Source organism: Bombina bombina, chromosome 2, assembly GCF_027579735.1.
Source record: "Bombina bombina isolate aBomBom1 chromosome 2, aBomBom1.pri, whole genome shotgun sequence".
NCBI classification, from domain to species: domain Eukaryota; kingdom Metazoa; phylum Chordata; class Amphibia; order Anura; family Bombinatoridae; genus Bombina; species Bombina bombina.
Window position 1 is genome coordinate 1,283,222,026 of NC_069500.1, and position 22,819 is coordinate 1,283,244,844.

The 22,819-nt window shown below is 37.4% G+C and overlaps 1 protein-coding gene across 3 annotated transcripts in view; it reads right to left on the minus strand.

Annotated features, from left to right (window-relative positions):
* The window catches only part of PACRGL (parkin coregulated like), a 122,647-nt gene extending 100,160 nt beyond the window's left edge, over nt 1-22,487 (minus strand). For 2 of the 3 annotated variants that reach the window (XM_053704098.1, XM_053704100.1), the window contains exons 1-4: nt 22,320-22,487; nt 9,688-9,853; nt 8,878-8,945; nt 8,091-8,181 (exon numbers count right to left, since the gene is read on the minus strand). In XM_053704098.1, the coding sequence (XP_053560073.1) occupies nt 8,091-8,181; nt 8,878-8,945; nt 9,688-9,840 (312 nt within the window). In that variant the 5' untranslated portion in view covers nt 9,841-9,853; nt 22,320-22,487. Of the gene's footprint in view, nt 1-8,090; nt 8,182-8,877; nt 8,946-9,687; nt 10,425-22,319 lie in introns of those variants that run through there. The other variant, XM_053704099.1, reaches the window with a different exon arrangement.
* Between the last annotated feature and the right edge of the window lie 332 nt (nt 22,488-22,819).

Below are 22,819 nucleotides of genomic sequence, written 5' to 3' on the forward strand. Positions count from 1 at the left end.
CTGCTTTTAGCCGCTCGCTCGCTAACATACTTTCTAATACTTATTGAATATATGCGTGTGTGAAATTGGAGCAGACTAACAGTAATACAGTCTCCGATATAGTAGAGACTTTTGTAGATCAAGATATGAACGTTTGAGTGTTATTAGCTAGAAGTAATATTAATAACAGCCTCCACTATAGAAGAGGCTTATTTCAGCCAGGGGTTATGAGAGTTTTTTTACTTCGTTAAATTTGTATAACTGATATTCAACAATACATTAATCCATATGTGCTTGGCAAACTAAGGTGGCAACTTGATATTTGTGCTAGACTCACTTTGATATCAAAACTAAAGGAATAGGTTAACCAAAATCTATGATACTGATATATAGGTTATAAAACCTGTGGTATATCACCTAAACACCTGTATATACAGGTTAAGGTAACCCGGCATTAACCAAAGTTACAACAACAGTGTAGCCTAGCATATATCTGTTTATAACTGGGAGACATTAGATATTGATTTATAATTTCAGCTGTGCTAATATGTATCAAATATACAAATGTAACCATTAGTGAGCACGCACATACCGGTTAAACCATTGAGAATATTGGGTCACAAAATACCGCATAGGTCAGACCTAAAATATATTTTTTCTCTGAGTAACATTGCTGAAAGCTCCCAGTCATATTGCAATTTATTTAATTGATCTCTGAGATATTCGAATGCTATTTGGTGTTCACCATTTTTTGCACATATCATCTATATTATCTCTGTACAATATTGCTGAACTCAAGCCTTCAGTTATATTGTAATACAATCAATTTATCTCAGTGATATTAAGTGCCACCCTGTGCTCGCCACAAGTGCACAAACTACTGAACCTTTTGACACCCTGAATGCTAAAATTAAATACGCTATATATATATATCCTAGCTATCATTCCCTGTACACACCATCCAAAGGTCTACCATTTACTGTAGAACAGTTATTCTGCACATTATAATTTTAGGAATCTTTCAACATTTGCTCATATTAGATATCCTTAAAAATTCCATTTGCAGAGATTACTATTAAAATATTATTTCTATTTCCCACGCTATACATTGCATTTTCTATAAATTAAGAAACGAGCTTGAGCTATTTTTAACCAGTGTATGTGTGAATGTTTGTCTGAGTCCTGCTGGACTTTATCCTTTGTCTCTTAATAAAGATTTTGTCAGTATGAATGGTTTTCAGAGACAATTTTAACTTCATTCTAAGTTCCAAATTGGGTATATGGGACAGGACGACATGTCCACTAGGTCTGCATACCAGGTCCTGCGTGGCCACGCAGGCGCTATTAGAATCACCAATGCTCTCTCCTGTTTGATCCTGGCAATCAATCGAGGAAGCATCGGGAAGGGTGGAAACACATAAGCCATGTTGAAGACCCAAGGTGCTGTCAGAGCATCTATCAGAACCGCTCCCGGGTCTCTGGACCTGGATCCGTAATAAGGAAGTTTGGCGTTCTGGCGAGACGCCATGAGATCCAGATCTGGTCTGCCCCAACGCCGAAGAATTTGGGCAAAGACCTCCGGATGAAGTTCCCACTCCCCCGGATGAAAAGTCTGGCGACTTAGATAATCCGCTTCCCAGTTCTCCACGCCTGGGATGTGGATCGCTGATAGGTGGCAAGAGTGAGACTCTGCCCAGTGCATTATCTTTGAGACTTCCATCATTGCTAGGGAACTCCTTGTCCCTCCCTGATGGTTGATGTAAGCCACAGTCGTGATGTTGTCCGACTGAAACCTGATGAACCTCAGAGTTGCTAACTGAGGCCAAGCCAGAAGGGCATTGAAAACTGCTCTTAATTCCAGAATATTTATGGGAAGGAGACTCTCCTCCTGAGTCCAAGATCCCTGAGTCTTCAGGGAATTCCAGACAGCGCCCCAACCTATCAGGCTGGCGTCTGTTGTTACAATTGTCCAATCTGGCCTGCTGAAAGGCATCCCCTTGGATAGATGTGGCCGAGAGAGCCACCATAGAAGAGAATTTCTGGTCTCTTGATCCAGATTCAGCATAGGGGACAAATCTGAGTAGTCCCCATTCCACTGACTTAGCATGCACAATTGCAGTGGTCTGAGATGCAGGCGTGCAAAGGGTACTATGTCCATTGCCGCTACCATTAAGCCGATTACCTCCATGCATTGAGCCACTGACGGGCGTGGAATGGAATGAAGGACCCGGCAAGCATTTAGAAGTTTTGTTAACCTGACCTCTGTCAGATAAATCTTCATTTCTACAGAATCTATAAGAGTCCCTAAGAAGGGAACTCTTGTGAGTGGCAATAGAGAACTCTTTTCCTCGTTCACTTTCCACCCATGTGACCTTAGAAATGCCAGTACTAACTCTGTATGAGACTTGGCAGTTTGGAAACTTGACGCTTGTATCAGAATGTCGTCTAGGTACGGAGCTACCGATATTCCTCGCGGTCTTAGTACCGCCAGAAGAGACCCCAGAACCTTTGTGAAGATTCTTGGAGCAGTAGCTAACCCGAAGGGAAGAGCTACAAACTGGTAGTGCCTGTCTAGAAAGGCAAACCTTAGGTACCGGTAATGATCTTTGTGAATCGGTATGTGAAGGTAGGCATCCTTTAAATCCACTGTGGTCATGTACTGACCCTTTTGGATCATGGGTAAGATTGTCCGAATAGTTTCCATTTTGAACGATGGAACTCTTAGGAATTTGTTTAGGATCTTTAAATCCAAGATTGGTCTGAAGGTTCCTTCTTTCTTGGGAACCACAAACAGATTTGAGTAAAACCCCTGTCCGTGTTCCGACCGCGGAACCGGGTGGATCACTCCCATTAGTAAAACATCTTGTACACAGCGTAGAAACGCCTCTTTCTTTATCTGGTTTGTTGACAACCTTGAAAGATGAAATCTCCCTTTTGGAGGAGAAGCTTTGAAGTCCAGAAGATATCCCTGAGATATGATCTCTAACGCCCAGGGATCCTGGACATCTCTTGCCCAAGCCTGGGCGAAGAGAGAAAGTCTGCCCCCTACTAGATCCGTTTCCGGATTGGGGGCCCTCACTTCATGCTGTCTTAGGGGCAGCAGCAGGTTTTCTGGCCTGCTTGCCCTTGTTCCAGGTCTGGTTAGGTTTCCAGCCCTGTCTGTAGCGAGCAACAGTTCCTTCCTGTTTTGGAGCGGAGGAAGTTGATGCTGCTCCTGCCTTGAAGTTACGAAAGGCACGAAAATTAGACTGTCTAGCCCTTGGATTGGCTCTGTCTTGAGGCAGGGCATGGCCCTTACCTCCAGTAATGTCAGCGATAATTTCTTTCAAACCGGGCCTGAATAATGTCTGCCCTTTGAAAGGTATGTTAAGCGATTTAGAAGTCACATCGGCTGACCAGGATTTTAGCCACAGCGCTCTGCGCGCCTGAATGGCGAACCCGGAATTCTTAGCCGTAAGCTTAGTTAGATGTACTACGGCATCAGAAATAAATGAATTAGCTAGCTTAAGGGCTTTAAGCTTGTTTGTAATCTCATCCAATGGAGCTGTTTCAAGGGTCTCTTCCAGAGACTCAAACCAGAATGCCGCCGCCGTGACCGGCGCAATGCATGCAAGGGGTTGCAATATAAAACCTTCTTGAACAAACATTTTCTTAAGGTAACCCTCTAACTTTTTATCCATTGTATCTGAAAAGGCACAGCTATCCTCCACCGGGATAGTGGTATGCTTAGCTAAAGTAGAAACTGCTCCCTCCACCTTAGGGACCGTCTGCCATAAGTCCCGTGTGGTGGCGTCTATTGGAAACATCTTTCTGAATATAGGAGGGGGTGAGAAAGGCACACCGGGTCTATCCCACTCCTTGTTAACAATTTCAGTAAGTCTTTTAGGTATAGGAAAAACGTCAGTACACGTTGGTACCGCAAAATATTTATCCAACCTACATATTTTCTCTGGGATTGCAACCGTGTTACAATCATTCAGAGCCGCTAACACCTCCCCTAGTAACAAACGGAGGTTCTCAAGCTTAAATTTGAAATGTCTGAATCCAGTTTATTTGGATCAGATCCGTCACCCACAGAATGAAGCTCTCCGTCTTCATGTTCTGCAAATTGTGACGCAGTATCAGACATGGCCCTAGTATTATCAGCGCACTCTGTTCTCACCCCAGAGTGGTCTCGTTTACCCCTGAGTTCTGGCAATTTAGATAAAACTTCAGTCATAACATTAGCCATGTCTTGCAAAGTGATTTGTAATGGCCGCCCTGATGTACTTGGCGTTACAATATCACGCACCTCCTGAGCGGGAGATGCAGGTACTGACACGTGAGGCAAGTTAGTCGGCATAACTTCCCCCTCGTTGTCTGGTGAATTTTTCTTAACATGTACAGATTGGCTTTTATTTAAAGTAGCATCAATGCAATTAGTACATAAATTTCTATTGGGCTCCACATTGGCCTTAGAACATATTGCACAAAGAGATTCCTCTGTGTCAGACATGTTTAACAAACTAGCAATTAGACTAGCAAGCTTGGAAAATACTTTTCAAATGAATTTACAAGCAATATAAAAAACGTCACTGTGCCTTTAAGAAGCACACAAAAAACTGTGACAGTTGAAATAACAATGAACCGGATTAGTTATAGCAATCAGTTTTTCACATGAAATGCATAAATTTAGCAAAGGATTGCACCCATTAGCAAATGGATTATTAACCCCTTAATACCAAAAAAACGGATAATAAAATATATAACGTTTTTATCACAGTCAAAGCACAGTCTCACAGGTCTGCTGTGAGTGATTACTTCCCTCAAACTAGTTTTGGAGACCCCTGAGCTCTGTAGAGACGTCCTGGATCACGCAGAGAGAATAAGGAAGGCTGTGACTGAATTTTTAATGCGTAGTAAAAGCGCCAAAATAGGCCCCTCCCACTCATAATACAACAGTGGGGAAGCTCAGTAAACTGATTTTATTCAAAATAAACGAAAGCCAAGTGGAAAATAATGCCCATAAAATTTTTCACCAAGTACCTCAGAGAAAAAAACGATTAACCTGCCAGTAAACGTTTTAATATGAATATATGAAATGATATTAAAAGCCTGTTGCTAGTCGCTCTCACTGCAGAAAGGCTATAAGTTATATGTATACAGTATTTTCTTAGTGAAGTGCCATTCCCCAGAAATACCTCAGTGCCAACATACATACATAACAGCCTGATACCAGTTGCTACTACTGCATTTAAGGCTGTACTTACATTATATCGGTATTAGCAGTATTTTCTCAGTCAATTCCATTCCTTAGAAAATAATATACTGCAACATACCTCTTTGCAGGTGAACCCTGCCCGCTGTCCCCTGTTCTGAAGTTACCTCACTCCTCAGAATGGCCGAGAACAGCAAATGGATCTTAGTTACGTCCGCTAAGATCATATACAAACTCAGGTAGATTCTTCTTCTAATACTGCCTGAAAAAAAACAACACACTCCGGTGCCGTTTAAAACAACAAACTTTTGATTGAAGAAATAAAAACTAAATTTAATAACCACACTCCTCTCACACATCCTATCTATTAGTTAGGTGCAAGAGAATGACTGGGTATGACGTAGAGGGGAGGAGCTATATAGCAGCTCTGCTTGGGTGATCCTCTTGCACTTCCTGTTAGGGAGGAGTTATAATCCCATAAGTAATGGATGACCCGTGGACTGACTACACTTAACAGGAGAAATATAGATAATCCTTTTTTTACCCATTCTCCAGTTTTGCATAACCAACATGGTTAGAATATTACACTTTTTACCTCTGTGATTATCTTGTATCTAAGCCTCTGCAGACTGCCCCCTTATTTCAGTTCTTTTGACAGACTTGCATTTTAGCCAATCAGTGCTGGCTCATAAATACCTCAATGGGGTTGAGCACCATGTTATATACATATATGGCACACATGAACTAGTGCTGTCTAGCTGTGAAAAACTGTCAAAATGCACTGAGATAAGAGGCGGTCTTCAAGGGCTTAGAAATTAGTATATGAGCCTACCTAGCTTTCAACAAACAATACCAAGAAAACAAAGCAAATTTGATGATAAAAGTGACATCTTGCAATTTGCAAAATGTGAGTGACATAAGCAGGGGTGGAAAAATACCACTATAGTTTACTAGTCAGGGCTTAAAAATTACTAGCCAAGCGGGAAAAAGTTATGAATCCATTCAATGTTAAAGATAGGAAAAACTCAATTTTTTAACTTGTCCAGGACCAGTAGGCTAGTGGAAATTTCAAACCCTAAACAAAAGTATCCTTGACATTTCTGCTGATGCAGAGATGTTGTTGCTCCTAAAAATAGCATTACAACTGAAAGGGACAATGTACTCATACACAGTGTGCATGTGTATTGCAGCTCCCAATGGGGTTTTACCTGTGGGTTTAACACCTTTGTGGAAGTTAAAAGCACATTTAACAAGAGACAATAGTGCAAAACAACATGATCTTACAAACTAGAACATTTAATGTTGTGTAAAGTGGTCACTTAATCCCCAAAATAATTACACTTAAAGGGACATGACACCCAAAACGTTTCTTTTGTGATTAAGATAGAGCACACCATTTTAAACAACTTTCTAATTTACTTTTATATGTTCTCTTTGTATCTTTTGTTGAAAAGCAGGGACATGAGCCGAGGTGCTATCATGTGTCTGGAGCCCTACATGGCAGAAGTTTTGCAATAATGTTGACCATTTGCAAGATCACTATTTCATGTCATCTAGTGCTCCAGATACCTACCTAGGTATCTCTTCAACAAAGAATATCATGGGAATGAAGCAAATTTGATTTTAGAAGTAAATTGAAAACTGTTTTAAAATTGTTTGCTCAGTCTAAATCACATAAAGAAATGTTGGGGTTTCATATCTCTTTAAAATAAAACATAATTCCAAACATTATGCAAATGTTTACTACTGCTAGACATGAACGAACAAGAGAGGAATGAAATATATAAACACATATTCACACATCTTTACTACTGCTAGACATGAACGAACAGGAATGAAATATATAAACACATATTCACACATCTTTACTACTGCTAGACATGAACGAACAAGAGAGGAATGAAATATATAAACACATATTCACACATCTTTACTACTGCTAGACATGAACGAACAAGAGAGGAATGAAATATATAAACACATATTCACACATCTTTACTACTGCTAGACATGAACGAACAAGAGAGGAATGAAATATATAAACACATATTCACACATCTTTACTACTGCTAGACATGAACGAACAAGAGAGGAATGAAATATATAAACACATATTCACACATCTTTACTACTGCTAGACATGAACGAACAAGAGAGGAATGAAATATATAAACACATATTCACACATCTTTACTACTGCTAGACATGAACGAACAAGAGAGGAATGAAATATATAAACACATATTCACACATCTTTACTACTGCTAGACATGAACGAACAAGAGAGGAATGAAATATATAAACACATATTCACACATCTTTACTACTGCTAGACATGAACGAACAAGAGAGGAATGAAATATATAAACACATATTCACACATCTTTACTACTGCTAGACATGAACGAACAAGAGAGGAATGAAATATATAAACACATATTCACACATCTTTACTACTGCTAGACATGAACGAACAAGAGAGGAATGAAATATATAAACACATATTCACACATCTTTACTACTGCTAGACATGAACGAACAAGAGAGGAATGAAATATATAAACACATATTCACACATCTTTACTACTGCTAGACATGAACGCACAAGAGAGGAATGAAATATATAAACACATATTCACACATCTTTACTACTGCTAGACATGAACGAACAAGAGAGGAATGAAATATATAAACACATATTCACACATCTTTACTACTGCTAGACATGAACGAACAAGAGAGGAATGAAATATATAAACACATATTCACACATCTTTACTACTGCTAGACATGAACGAACAAGAGAGGAATGAAATATATAAACACATATTCACACATCTTGAGAACTAGCGGTCACCAAATTCATTTTCCCCCACGCAGGAAGACAACTGAAAACCAAAAAAAAAAAACTTACTTCAGCCAAAGTTATAAGTAGTGGATCAAATGGAATGGTTTCTGGAGGACGTTCCCACTGTAACTTGTGTTTTACAGAACCATGCACCAATCTAACAACAAAAGAAGAACAATTTAAGGATTGCATATTCACTACCGGTTAGATTGTTATATTTTGTTAACAGATCAAAGTTTTTTTGTTTTTTTTTTTAAATGCCCTGTGAGGTTTATACATTTAAATAGCTAACAGGGACATGTCATTTTGATAACATTTACAGAATACTGACATCAGTGTAACACAATTTAATTTACCTGCAGCTGTATTGACATTTTTTGTGCACCATTTAATTTACCGCATTTAATGTAACAAGATCAAACATTAAAAACTAGAACATTAATTCTCATAAATACAAATTCAATACAGAACATTTGTCAACCAGTTAAGAATAAAATGGTTGATGGCTTCTCTAAGAAATAATGAATTTAAAAACAAGTATCTAATTAATTGGTGCCAGCGCATAAAGGTATCGTTTAAACAAGTCAAGACAGAGTATTATGCAAAACATATAGATTGCACCAAGCCTTCTTCAGAGGATTAAAGAGTACTAATACTAGTATATACGAAAAGAAATGTACTAGTATATACAAAAAATCTGTATACTATCAAGGATCTACTACTACTAGTATTACTAGTAGTATTAAAGCAATAAACCATCTTAGAAGACAATAGAATGTGTGTACTTTGTAGCCGATTCTGAACATTACTTTGTAATAAGGAGCATGTCAAACACTGAAAGGAAAATCATTACCTGCAAGGGATTCCTCCTTTGGAATATATGGCAGCAAAGGCAGATGGTGCTTTCTGGGACTCAGAAAACTAACAACAACACGAAAAAATATATATAGTGTTAGATTAGATGTTTTTTACCTCCGTCTTTCCTTCTATTCTCATTTTGTCTCTTCCTCATTTCCCTCCTAGCGCTCCATCTTTCCATCTTTTTACAATGTCTTTTTCTCTGTTCTGTAGGCAGCTATTTTGCCACTAACATCCCCTTGTCCACTTCTGTCAACCCAACTCAACTTTCACAGCTTCCCTCTTTTCAATTTTTGTGTATTATTGTGGCTTTCCTCATTATGGTCTCTTTGTCACTCTTATCAACACTTCCTTTTCCTCTCCCCTTTTTCTGACCCTTTTCCTCACACTCTTTGCTAACTTGTTTTGTTTCCTTTACAATCCCTCTCTCCTTCTTCCTTACATCCTCTGATTCCACCCTACATCACTGCTGCTGTTCATTGCAGCTCCCCTTACAAACTGATTTGCCAACTCTTGTTCCTTTCTCTTTCATCTGCCAGTTTTCCTTTCTATTTCCTTTTCTTCCATACACAACCACTCCTTCCAAATTCTTTTACATCCACCATCTTATTTTGTAAAAGTAAATAACAGTGTTCTTAGATCTGGATACGCTTTGGCTCACTTAGCTCTACTAACCATACTACACTTAATGAAAAACATTTCTCATATATTCATTGTGCTTACTAGAACATCAACTATAATTTACTATATCTAGAGTACGACATATACTTCATAATAATATAATTACATTTTGCAAATGACTCACTGGATCTATAGTTTTGGGATTTAGCTTATCGCTTGGTCTGCTTCGTGTCCCACTTCCTGCATTTGAAGCTCCTGTAGCAGATCCAGTGGGAGATGGAGTGGTTTTGCTTCTTTGTCCTGTTGTCCTCAGTTGACCTCTTGAGGTAGAAGACATTGCTTGATCATAACTTTTGTAAAGAATAAGAAATCATATTAGACTCAAAACAATATATTATCTGCGTACTAAATTTTCGAGAAATTGAGGATGTGAGGGGGAGAGGCATAGTGGTGTTGTCACAAGTCACGCAGGAAGTGTTTGAGGAGCTGCGCGTCTGCAGTGCAAGACAGAGAAGGGAAGGGGCTGAGAATTTAGCGCCTACCGGTAAGCTAAGAAGCTAGCTCGGTCTAGCAGTAAGGCGGCATTCCAACAATCCCACGGAGGCAGAGTGGGTCTGCAGGTCGGCAGATGTGAAGTGAATAAGAACGAACTGGATGATCCGGGTATAAGCCACGGCCAGGAGGAACGGCATAAGCTCACGGTGATGAGTTTGCTTTCAAAATCTATCACCATTAACAACAGGTGAGACCCTCCCCCCAAGCCTGAATACGCAAGCCTTGAGCTACAGAGGATTGCACAGGAAAAGTGCAACAGCAGAGGGAATAAGGTATTTCTCCTCTCTATTTTCCTTTCTACTAATGGATTGTGCATTATAATGTGATTGTAGCAGTTTGGTTTCGATGGAAAAAAGAAAAACTGAACATTTGTAATACTGCCAGTAGCACTTGGAAAATCTCGAATTGACTGTTCACAATTAAGCACTAAATGAGAAAGGATAGGGGGATTTGTGAATACCTTATGGCCAATAAAGTGAATATTAAAACCTGTGACACACAAGCTAGAGTAGCTGGATATTGAGAAATCTCAGAGAAGTATAATTAAAAACACAAGCTTAAGTACATATTCACTTTTTTTTTCTTTCCCTCTCTGTAAAAAAACTCCTTAAACTCTACAAATAATAAGGAAGAGAGAGGAGGCCAGCCGTGGGTCTGTATGAATTTTCAGAATGTAATTACTTTGTTAACTAATAAGAAGGAAAAGAAAACGACATATGAGAGGCTGGTATAAAATTTAAAGGGGGTTGGGTCTGTAATTTTCCCTCTGGCTAAAGAGAATGTGAATTTTGGTTACATCAGGCTAATTATAAAGCTGCTTTGAAACTCTCTACCTTTTAATAATATAGGTCTATGATGGATGGTATCAATGCAAGCCCCTTCCCCACTCTACTTAAAATTTTGGAATTTTTTACCTCTTAAAGATAGAACAGTACATCATCTGGTTGGAGAGCAAGAACCTCCCCTATCTGCTTTAAAAAGCTAACAAGTTAACAAGTTGATATATGTGAAATAATAAAGGAAATGCTTTGGATGGATAAATACCTTAAGACTCAGAAAATGTCACCAAAACAAAAAATAGGGGAAAGAAAATCTAATAAAGATATTAATAACTCTGGTTCATCAATATTGGAAGAGAAAAGTGAGGAAAGTGAAGACAATATTATTGCTAATCAAGTTTCTGCATTAATTTTTCCTAAAAATGGAAGAAATAAATATAAAACTGGCTTCAATTATGGAAGAGATGAAGAGGCAAAATGAGCGGCTCACAGAAATGGAGCAAAGAATTTCCCACTGTGAAGATAATTTAAGCTCTCAGGACTCCAAACTTAACCTATTAATAAAGCAAAATGTTACATTGAAAGCCATAGTTGAAGAACTGGGAGGATAGAAGTAGACAAAACAATTTAAGGATAATTGGGTTAACTGAAGAGGTAAAACCAGAAAATCTGATACATTTTGCAGAAACAACTTTGCCTTTACTACTGGAAATGGAAGGAGGAGGGGTGAGATTTGTGGTAGAAAGAGCCCACCGGGTGGGACGAATAATGGAAGCTTCTGAGACAAGACCAGCTAGACCTAAAGCTGTGGTGGTGAAATATCTTTGCTTCCAAAGTAAATGGGCTATTTTGAGAGCCTATAGAAAGCTACATCAGCTTATTTATAAAGAAGGCAGAGTTTTAATCTTTCAAGATTTTTCAAATGAGACTGCAAGTAAAAGGAAAGCGTTCTCACACATTTGTACACGGTTGGTGAAGGAAGGGAAGAACTTTTCATTAATGTATCCGGCCAAATTGAAAATCAGAGCGGGGAATGACTTTTTTGTTTTTGAATCCCCTGATCAAGCCCAAAGATTCCTGGATAGAGATATGAAGCCTAATTAGTTTTTTTTTCCACATTTAGATACTCATAGAGAGTTTATAGGAATATTACACTAGTTTGTTTACGGGAAAAAGGAGACATGAATATAAAGCACTGAAGGCAAAGAAATGTTTGCACAAATGGGTTAGCTTGCCCTTAAAATGTATATGTTATATGTGTTTAGATATCTAACGTAGGGTTTGTTTGTTTGTTTTTGTATATTTAGATACCCATAGAGAGTTTATAGGAATAATATTTCATTTTGGCTATTGTAAATATGAGAAATGAATACAAAGCACTGCAGACAAAGAAATTTTTGCACAAATGGGTTAGCTTGTCTTTAAATGTATATGTATAGGAGAAAGGAATGTAAAGTACTGAAGACAAGGAAATGTTTTGCACAATTGGGGTAGCTTGTCTTTAAATTATATGTTTGTTTATTGTAAAATGAATGTAAAGCACTAAAGGCAAAGGAATTCTTGTAAAATTGGGTTAGTTTCCGTTAAATATATATGTTATATGTGTTCAGTTACCTATTGAAGGTTTTTTTTGTTGTTTTGTTTTTCTCTTTGATACAGTGGTTTAGATACCCATGAAAAGTTTATAGGAGTAAAATAGATTGAGTATGTAAGATCAAAAGGAAACTATGGATATATATAACGGGGGTACTGTATACTGCATTAAGGGGTTTTTTTTTTTCCCCCTCTAGGGAGGTATCTCACTGAGAGGTGTTTGGAGAACAAAATGGGTAATGAGATGGATAATTGTACAATGCGTATTAAAATGAAAGCATATGGAATAATGATTCATGGAGATGAGACAAAGATGGGAATCACAAGGGGAGGTTGTAGTTGCTTTAAGCTATATTTGGGCCTGGCTTTCCCCCCCTTCTTCCGTCCCTCCCCCCCCCTTTTTTTTTTTTCTCTCGTTATATCTTGAAGAAATTTAATGGTTAAATTATTATCCTGGAACGTGGGAGGGATCAATTACCAATAAAATGAAAAGCCATTGTTAATTTTTTGAGTAAGAAAAAGGTGGATATTATAGGCCTCCAGGAAACACACTTGTCTGAGTGTGAACATCAAAAAATTAGGGCTGCTGGGGGCGTGTCTAGGCAGCGGCTTGTTAGGTCGCAATATCTGGAGCTCTGAGTTGGATGTTCCTAACCCGCCGGTTATTGAGCCCATTCTGCAATTTAGACCAAAAGCATTGGTAAATATAAACAGCCCACATACTGTGGATTCCAACAATATCAAATTTGCAGAGTTTTATGAAAGCTAGACCCAGATCTGGACCGCTGGAACCTGGGGCGGCGGCCTCACTACAAGGAATCAGCAACCCCCCCCCCCCCGCATGTGGGGTATAGCAGTTGTGTTCAAACTGCCTTTTCCACTTAAAACCACTCTTGCATTTATTATGGAGGCCATCAAGATCAAATTGTTAGGAGATATTGAGAGACTGCTTCTTAATCACTTTGACCGCATGGAGAAACACCTACTTGGCGCGCTCCTTATCGATCAGGCCCACGACAGAAATACAGATGTGGCCCATACCGAGCAGCATGGGCAGAGATCTCTGGATCCAGATAGATCTAACGTAGCCAGCCTAGTGGAGGTAAATCTAAAGGAGAGAGGAAAGAAATCGGATGTGACACTACCTGATCTGAAAGTCTACGGCAGTGCGCGCTGTATGGCTGGCCCTGGCGCGGTGACGGGGCAGGAAGAGAGAGAAAAGACAGATGCTGGAGCAATCCGCTCAAATTAAAAGAGGGACCTGCAGATGGATTTTCAACATGCGCCTATGCCTGTTAAGAGAGTCATGTTGGAGAAGCTACGGGCGCCTCTTACAAATCTTCCCCTCACCCGGATCACGAACCCTAAAACCATGCTACTGTCAGGCCGACGTAGATCGAGGGTTTACTCATTCACAGCTCCTGAGAGTAAGCCGGTGGTGAGAGCTAAACAGCTTCACGACATAAGTTTAAGACACTATAAGTCCCATTCCCGCAGGATTATAGCTTTTGTGAGCCCCCAATACAGCAGAAGAATTTCTATTGCACAATTTTTTCAGAGATCTGGAGTGGGTTAAGCAGTTTAACTTTACATTCTATCCGTATGTGAGTAATTTATGAGCGCCCTCTGGAACTCCAGTATGATAACATTAACTGTTGGATTTTGGAAGTCCCTCACCGAATAAAGACACAGACATTGCAGTATCTGCTTACACTTTTATCCATAAAGATTTGCTGGACACGAATATTGCTATGATCCATGACCTTCATATAATCATATGACTCTTTATTAAACCTCTATAACAGAAAGTATCAGTATGTGCAATGCTGGATTGTAATTTCACCCATGTTTGTTATTGTGCCCCTATTCAGTGAGACAGATCTCTTTAATTTTTACACTTGAGTATATGCCTCTTTTGACCTCTGTGATATGTATATATTAGTATAACTTGTTATAATCTACTACTCAGCTGTTTAAATACCATAGTCAGAGGTAGACTACACCGCCTTTTTCCTGCATCTTATTGCTATGTCAACGTTTAATGGGTGTCCATATATTTTGCATTGTGATGCTTGCCTAGAGTCACCCTAATTCTGCCATCTAATCCCCATTTGTATATATGATTTGAAACTACTTTTTTGACCGCATGGGGGCTGAATAATTCAGAGGGATAATATAGAATATAGCTCTAAATTTTATACTCTGTTAGTAACAATAGTCACATTTTATGCTCCCTATTTGTTTGATTAATGTCGAACTGTCGGCGGCCGAGACGGCAAGACATTCTATATTTATGTAAAGTAGGAGCTAGAAAGATCTATTGAGTCCCCTGGGACATTGTATAGTTGTGACTAGTTATCAATCATTGAGTTATCATGGAGTTCTATATTTGTAAAGTAAACTACACCATAGTTTCTTTATTGCTTATGAGACCGCTGAGATCACTGAGGTATCGCACCTATGTAACATGCTGTCAGTCATACACATAACACTCAGCTCTATATATGCAAGTAAATTCAGTTGCAGATTTATATATTCTCCCCCACACCCTAACCCAGGTTGCACTGACTTCACATAGCAGACACTCTGTACCACTAATGACATAATAGTATTAGACCCTTTTGAAATAATAATGATTCATGATGCTTTATTTGGTTATAATTATTTATCTTGCTTCCTTTAGATTAGCAAGCTGCAGATTCCAATAAGAGTTTGTTGTATAAAAATTTACATTTCAGTATCTTTGTGTGTTGTTCTAGGTGAATGTTAGCGTTTCAATTCTAGTTTTTTAAATAAGTGTCTATGAGCAAGATCACCCTGGACCTAATGTGTTGTATTTCTTATGCATACCATACTATAAAGCACTATAGATATGTCTCTCTTTAAGGCTATATACTAATCCTCCACATTTCCCAAAGAAGATCCTCATAGGCCTTATGTATCCACTTTTACATCCCTAAGCCGCCTTGCAGCTTTATTAGCCTAGCAACTCGGTGTTAGTGACATAGACCAGCTGCTGACCCATATTAAGTTATATTGAAGGCTGCCTGGTATAAGCAGATGTGAATTATACTCTAAAAGAAAGTAGCACAGTTTTCTCCTCTGCTATTGATCAGGAATGCCTTTATCTATAGTATATAAAATAACAAAACAAGAGTTGGTTATATATTGGTATAAGTCACGGGTTCTATGTAAGTTTTTCAGGTTAAGTTTATTTTATAGATTTGAACCCTAAAAATTCAGAAAATAGAGATTCTCCTCAGGAGATCCAAAAGTGGTCTCCGTACTTTTAGACGCTACCTTCTTTGTTTCTGTTTAAAGTGTTATAAGGGTCCATGAGTGGCCCCCTAGATCATTTTGAAGGTACAGAACGTAACTGGCATTAAATGTACTACCTAATCTATGATTGTTATGGCATGTAATCACACTTTGACTAGGTAACCTAGTAAGTATTGCTTGTATTTGTGGAAAGTACCTATCTGTAAAACTTTCATTGACATGTATGCCCTGTTTGCCTGTTAACGAATCTCAATAAAAACAATTTAAAAAAAAAAAAAAAAAAAATTAGGGCTGGTTGGATAGCTGAAGTCATTGGCTCATCATATAAGAAATCTGCAAGAGTGGTAGCATTTGTACTACATCAGAAATTGAATTTTGTAATTAAGCAAACAATAATTGATAAGGAAGGGAGATATGTGTTTTTACACGTAAATATAGAAGGTAGGGAATACAACATTACTCCAAACTATCTTCTTGATAGGGGGAAATTGGGGGGCAACCAGAGGAAAACGATTCCAAACCGGAATGCAAAATATGAAAAAAAAAAACCTTACTAGAATTATATAACTTGAGGGATGTATGGAGATTTTTTTAATCCTAACAACTTAGAATATACGTGTTTATCGAAAACACATTTGACCTTAGCCCGGCTAGATTTATTTTTGATATCTGGAACGCTGATTAATAGAATTGAGGATACAAAAATTTTAGAATTTACATTATCAGATCATGCTCCTATAGCTTTGATAATAAAAGAGCCTAATAAACCAAATTATAACTCATTTTATATGCCTAGTTATTTGAATAACTCAATTAAATTTGCTCAGTTTTTAAAGGGAAAATGGCAGGAATTTAAGTATAATCATTTGAATTACTCGGGCAATGTAGACATTTATTGGGAAGCAGCAAAAGATATGTTGAAAGCAGATATCACAACATATGTAATCAGAGCAAAGAAAGAAGCCTATATTAGCCAGGAGAAATTCGGGGCGGCCTTATCTTTAGCATATTCAAGAATGAGAAAGTCGCTGACAAAGGAGAATAGAGAAGCTTATTATAAAGCAAGGAAAGAAAGAGATGAATTTTTGCTTTCTATAGCAGGGAAATCCCTTTTGAAAGATTTGGGAATAAGGGCAGTAAATACCTAGCGAATTTGATAAATAGAATCAAAAAAGGAAAACAATAGGATTGATCAATTCAGAGGGTAAAATACATAATAAAGTGGAAGAGATCACATTACTATTTCAGAAATATTTTGCAGACCTGTACCTATCTCAATCTCCTAAGAAAGAAATTATCCAGAAATTTTTAACAAACATTAAGCTTCCAAAAATTGCAGAGAAGGATAAAACAGAGCTTAATGCACCTATCATCGAGATAGATATTTTAAACACCTTAAAGGCCATGAGCAAAGGGAAGGCACCCGGGCCAGATGGCTTGCTATTAGAATTTTATCTATGCCTTAAAGAGGATATTGTAAACATTTTGAGGGAAGTATATAACCACTTCTTTATTCATCGCCAAAAGATCTCTGAACAATTTAAGTCAGCTAATATTATTCTCCTCCCTAAGGAGGGAAAAGATGTTACACAGTTATCTTCTTATAGGCCAATCTCCCTTTTGAATCTTGATTACAAGATATTGATTAAAATCATGGCTGATAGACTTAAATCTGTTCTTCAAAGATTACTTCATATTGATCAGGCAGGGTTTGTAATGGGTAGAACTCCAGAAATTAATGTAAGGAAGATACTTCAAGTAATATGTAAATATAATAGTCATAGCGATGGGGAGGATGAATCGGATCTGCCGGAGGCCTTCCTGCTATCTTTGGATGCAGAGAAGGCCTTCGACAGAGTCGAGTGGGCCTTTATGATGGAAGTTTTGGCAGGATATGGATTTGAGTGTGGGTTCCTGGGGCTAATAGCAAATGTATACTCTGATTCAGAAGCCTCGGTTTTGGTCAATAATTATTTATCGTCCCCTTTTCCCTTGAAGAGAGGTACAAGGCAGGGCTGTCCTATGTCCCCATTGCTCTTTGATTTAATACTGGAGCCACTGGCTATTCTTCTTAGGAGTTTTTTGGTAGGTTTTCCAATTGGCAAAGAAAGTGTTAAAATTTCGCTTTTTGCGGATGATCTTTTAATGTTTGTTTCGTCTCCAGGTAAATATGTTAAGGGAATAATAGAAATTCTTGATTCTTATGGAGTGGTATCAGGCTATAAAATCAATTACTCTAAATCTAAAATGTTATGGCTAAAGAAACCAGTGGATACTCAAACATATCAATTTATAGAAACACAGGAATTAAGCTATCTGGGAATCTATTTATCATCAAATCCAGCTAAATGGTATGAATTAAATATCACGCTGGTTCTCCAACACAATATAGAGAGATTGAAGCAATGGGTTAATATGCCGCTTCCACTAATGGGAAGGGTGACAGTATTTAAAATGTTTATTTTACCCAGATGTCTCTATGTTATTAGAATGCTCCCAATGATGATAAAAGATATAGATATTTGTAATTTTTTGAAAGAACTTCAGCGTTTTCTGTGGAAGGGAAAAAAGCCGAGGATTAGACTAGAAAAATTATATCTTCCAATCTCTAAAGGGGGACTGGCTCTCCCTAATTTAAAAAATTATAATAATGCAGCTTTAATAAGATATCCACTAGATTGGTTAACACATGCGGATAATTTTTCGAATCGTGAAATAGAGGAAGCAGTTTGTGCTCCATTATCTTTGTCATTTATTCTGCATGCTTCAGATAGGGAACTTGGTATATATAAAGATATCGTAAGGGCGTGGAGGATGGCAATGAGATCGACAGGCCATGGGTATATGATCACTAAATATCTGCCCCTCTTGGGAAATCCTAGATTTATTCCAGGTTTAAGCTATGAGGTATTCCATCGTTAGAGACCAAAAAATATTATTTATATAAATCAACTGATTAATCCCCTATTGATACGCCCATATAACTTTAGGGAGTTTCAGTCAAAATATGGAGTACCATCATCAGACAAGTTTTTTTTTTTCAGGCAAATCACTATCTGTTGCAAATGTTAGGTAAAGAATCAAGAATTGCTCATAAACATCCGATCTTAGATTGTCCAAAAGTTAGAAAGGGCCTTTTATCTATTCTATATAGCATATTACAAACTCCAGAGACGGAAAGAGTTACTGGAGACTACACTAATAGGTGGGGTAATTATAACCTTAGTACTAGTGTGATCATTCCCAAAAGCTTTGAAATCATTAAGAATATTACAAAGTCAGCCAATTTCAGAGAATCTCATTTCAGATTAATACACTTTGATTACATCACCCCAAGAAGGGCACAAAAATGGAATACACTAATAGATAATAAATGCGTAAAATGTGGGGAGGTAGATCCATCTATAATACACATGGTGTTTTCATGTCCCAGGGTGAGACAGATGTGGGGTAAAATTGAGTACTTTCTTCTAATGGTTACAAAAAAGAAGATTCATCTATCGGGAGAAAACTCTATTTTTTTAAATAGGGAGGTTAATTGGGGGGTAAACACCAAATTTATACAATGGGTTATAATTTTAACGAGATCCTTACTCTATGTAAACTGGGTCAATAACAAGATCCCCTCTATAGCAGTAGTTAAAAAAAAGTTACTCAGACAGGCATTCCTGGAGGCCTACGATACTAAATTCTATAATAAAGGTAATATCATGAGTTATAAGAAAACATGGCTGGGATTCATTAAGTATATGGGGAAGATGCTGTGTTAAATATATCACAAATAATCCCATTGTCCGAGGGAAGTATTGGGCTAGGTAGCCCTCCCCTCCCTTTTTTTTTTTTTTTTTTTTTTGTGTTGTGTGTGTGAAGGGGTGGTGATGGGTGGGGAGTGGACGGGTTCCATATTTACTCCAAATTTCTGATAATAGTAAGAAGCTACTTAGCACTTTGTTCAAAGAATGTTGAATTTTATTGGAAAAGTGAGTAAAGTGAAAGAAGGGGGAACACTGGGGTAATATAAACTGGTGATGGGTAATAATTTCAAAAGATATAATATCCCAGTTGTTATTTCTCTCTTTAGGAGTATGTAGTTTTTGCTCACTTTTATACTTGTTTGTATAGTGTACATGATTTTTTTTTTTCAAATAAAGAAAATTTATTAAAAAAAAAAAATTCGAGCAATTATGCTTCCAGCCACATCACCAAAGCAGGAGACCAAATTACAACTAAGTCTGGCACTAGTACAATGCCCAACTAAATGAGTCAGGTTTTGGGGTATGCTGAAACCCTTTTTTTATGTACTATGATATGTTTAACATCTGTACTCAAAAATAATTTGTCCTTATTATACGCAAACCCTCCTTCAATTTTGACCATTTATATATAAGCAAATTATAACTGAGGATAGCACCTTACAGAATTCTAAGTATACCTAAAAAGAAAATATATTAAAAGAATTAAGTGCACGGGATTGATTGTACCTTCCAGTCTAAGGAACAAAAAAATACAATACGTATATCATAGAATCCCTGCACTTCAAATAGACTGTATCAACGAAACAAAGATAATAAATCTAAGAAGAAGTGAAACAATTGTATTATATATATATATATATATATATATATAAAAATAAATAAATAAATAAATAAATAAATAATCAAAAGTGCACATACTAGGATGCATATATTAAAAATATTTAGACTGGTGTCCCAAGACTTATAAAAAAACATACAAAAATCAGACTAAATACTGGGGGGAATTCCTAAGTAGAAAATAATGCATGCAGCAAAAAATAGGCTTATGAAATGGATTCCAAAAGTAAGGACAGTCCATACTTGGTATAGTGCTATAAATTGCAGTTCTGCTTAATATGTTGATTCCCATGTATTAAAGATCAATTTGAGACACTGACAGCAGGAGAGGAAAGCAAGCCACTTCCGTATCATTAAACAACGCACCAACCATTCAGCTACAATAACGTATGCCAAGCCATATGAAGCCCGAGTTAGTATGCAAGGAGCAATATGATTAAGCTTGTTATTTACACGTTCATGACGATGATAGTGTTATAAACCAGAACACCGGGACATAAGTCTGCTGGGTATGGCAGTGTTGCATTGTGTTAATCAAGCATAAGCAAGCAGCTCAACATAAGCAATCCGCTGTGTAATGGTAGTATGTGTAACAATCTGGCACTCTTGGACTATGTCCACCAGAAAGCGAATTTCTCTCATATATACACACAGAATATGGAATATAAAACGACTTTGGTTGAGATTGCTTTAGGTTTCATTACATTTGCGGTGTATTCAAGCTAGAGACCATATTTGTATGTATCTATGAGATAACTTTTTCCGTGTCTATCTATATGTGCACTTTTGATTTTATATGTAATAAAATTGTTTCACTTCTTCTTAGATTTATTATCTTTGTTTCTTTGATACAGTCTATTTGAAGTGTGAGGATTCTATGAGATAATATATATATATATATATATATATATATATATATATACACACACATATACCGCAAGAGTGATATGTTGATCGTAGATATTTTGATTCAGAACAGATGAGTTAAGAGAACATTGAAGGGCACTGAGATGGACTAGGTCTGTTGAATTCTCCTTACTAATGTAATGGGGTTCATTTGACAATATTGATTTTAATTGGGATTGACATGGGTGTATACTTTGTGTGCATGTTCTATGGCACAATGGGGTGGGGGGAGTGTTCTCCGAGATATGTATAAATGAACGCTTTTTGTTTTATTTGGGTTTTTCTGAGGAAGGGGCACCAGCTGTCCCAAAAAGTCACATAATAAAGTATGGATTGATACTGCTGACCAGTGAGTGCTTATTATGGGATTGTTTATTCGAAATTTATATAGCATCCTGGCAGTTGTGATACATGTTGATTGATTTATATATATATATATATATATATATATATATATATATATATATATATATATATATATATATTTTATTACATACACACATAATAATTTGTAACAGTTCACAAAGTTAAATACATGTGTCAAGAGAGAGACAGTAGTTGTTTTTGTTGTTTTTTTATAAAGCAAAATACAAATTATGAAAGTTTGCATATATGACAGTGTATTTGCTGAGTTTCAGCAGTTTTTGTCCCAGGGGAAATAGTGTAATATTGTCCCCAGCCATAAACCCCTCATACTAATGTTTACAGTGAAATAAATACTGGCAAGTTGGTTGTATCATGTGCAGGCATTTCTTAGCATTTACCAAAAAACATAACATTATTCAGTGATTGTAATTTTGTAAGAAAAAAGTTATAAGCATTAACCAGAAGATGTGAACCTAGTTTATATTGTAATATTCGGGTTTGTTGTATTGCCCACTACTTTAAGCTTTAGCATTGGCTGCCAGACTCTATGCTCTGTGCAACATCTAAGCCAGCGTTTCCCAACTCCAGTTCTCAAGACCAATAACAGGCCAGATATTCATTATCTAGAGCACAGGTGAAATAATCAGCTGATAGATAAGCTGATTGTTTCACCTGTGCTGTAGTTAAATATAATTAATATTTGAACTGTTAGGGTCCCGAGTGCTGATCTAAGGGGTTAAACTTACAACTTCTTGGTCACCAAATGCTCCACACGATGTTTCAATGTTTACGTTCTAATGGGGTCAGCCATTCACAACGAAACTCAGGCGCTGCCTCACTCGTCAGTCCCCAAAATGAATACGGTTTTATACAGTTGTCACGTCTACATCAGACCCATAGACGTTTTACCTGATACTAACAGTACCCGAACACCGCCTTCGTTGCTATGGATACCAGATATGCCTTACGGGAACTCGGGAGGAACAAAGTTCTTGCAATCTTTTGTCAAACACAGTAACTTAGACGAGTGCCCAGAAGGGGGCGCTCCGTCTCTAAGAAAAGCGTAAGGCTTTCTTTTACCCAGAACAAAACACGAGAAATGTACCATGTGGTATCCCTGTATCTGGTTACTCGTTTAAAGCTTGATACTATTATCAGTATTCGGAACCGTAATAATTTGGCAGCGGGCTTGATGAATGTTGGAAGCTGCAGACACAAGTAAAGCATTTTACGACATTTAAGCACT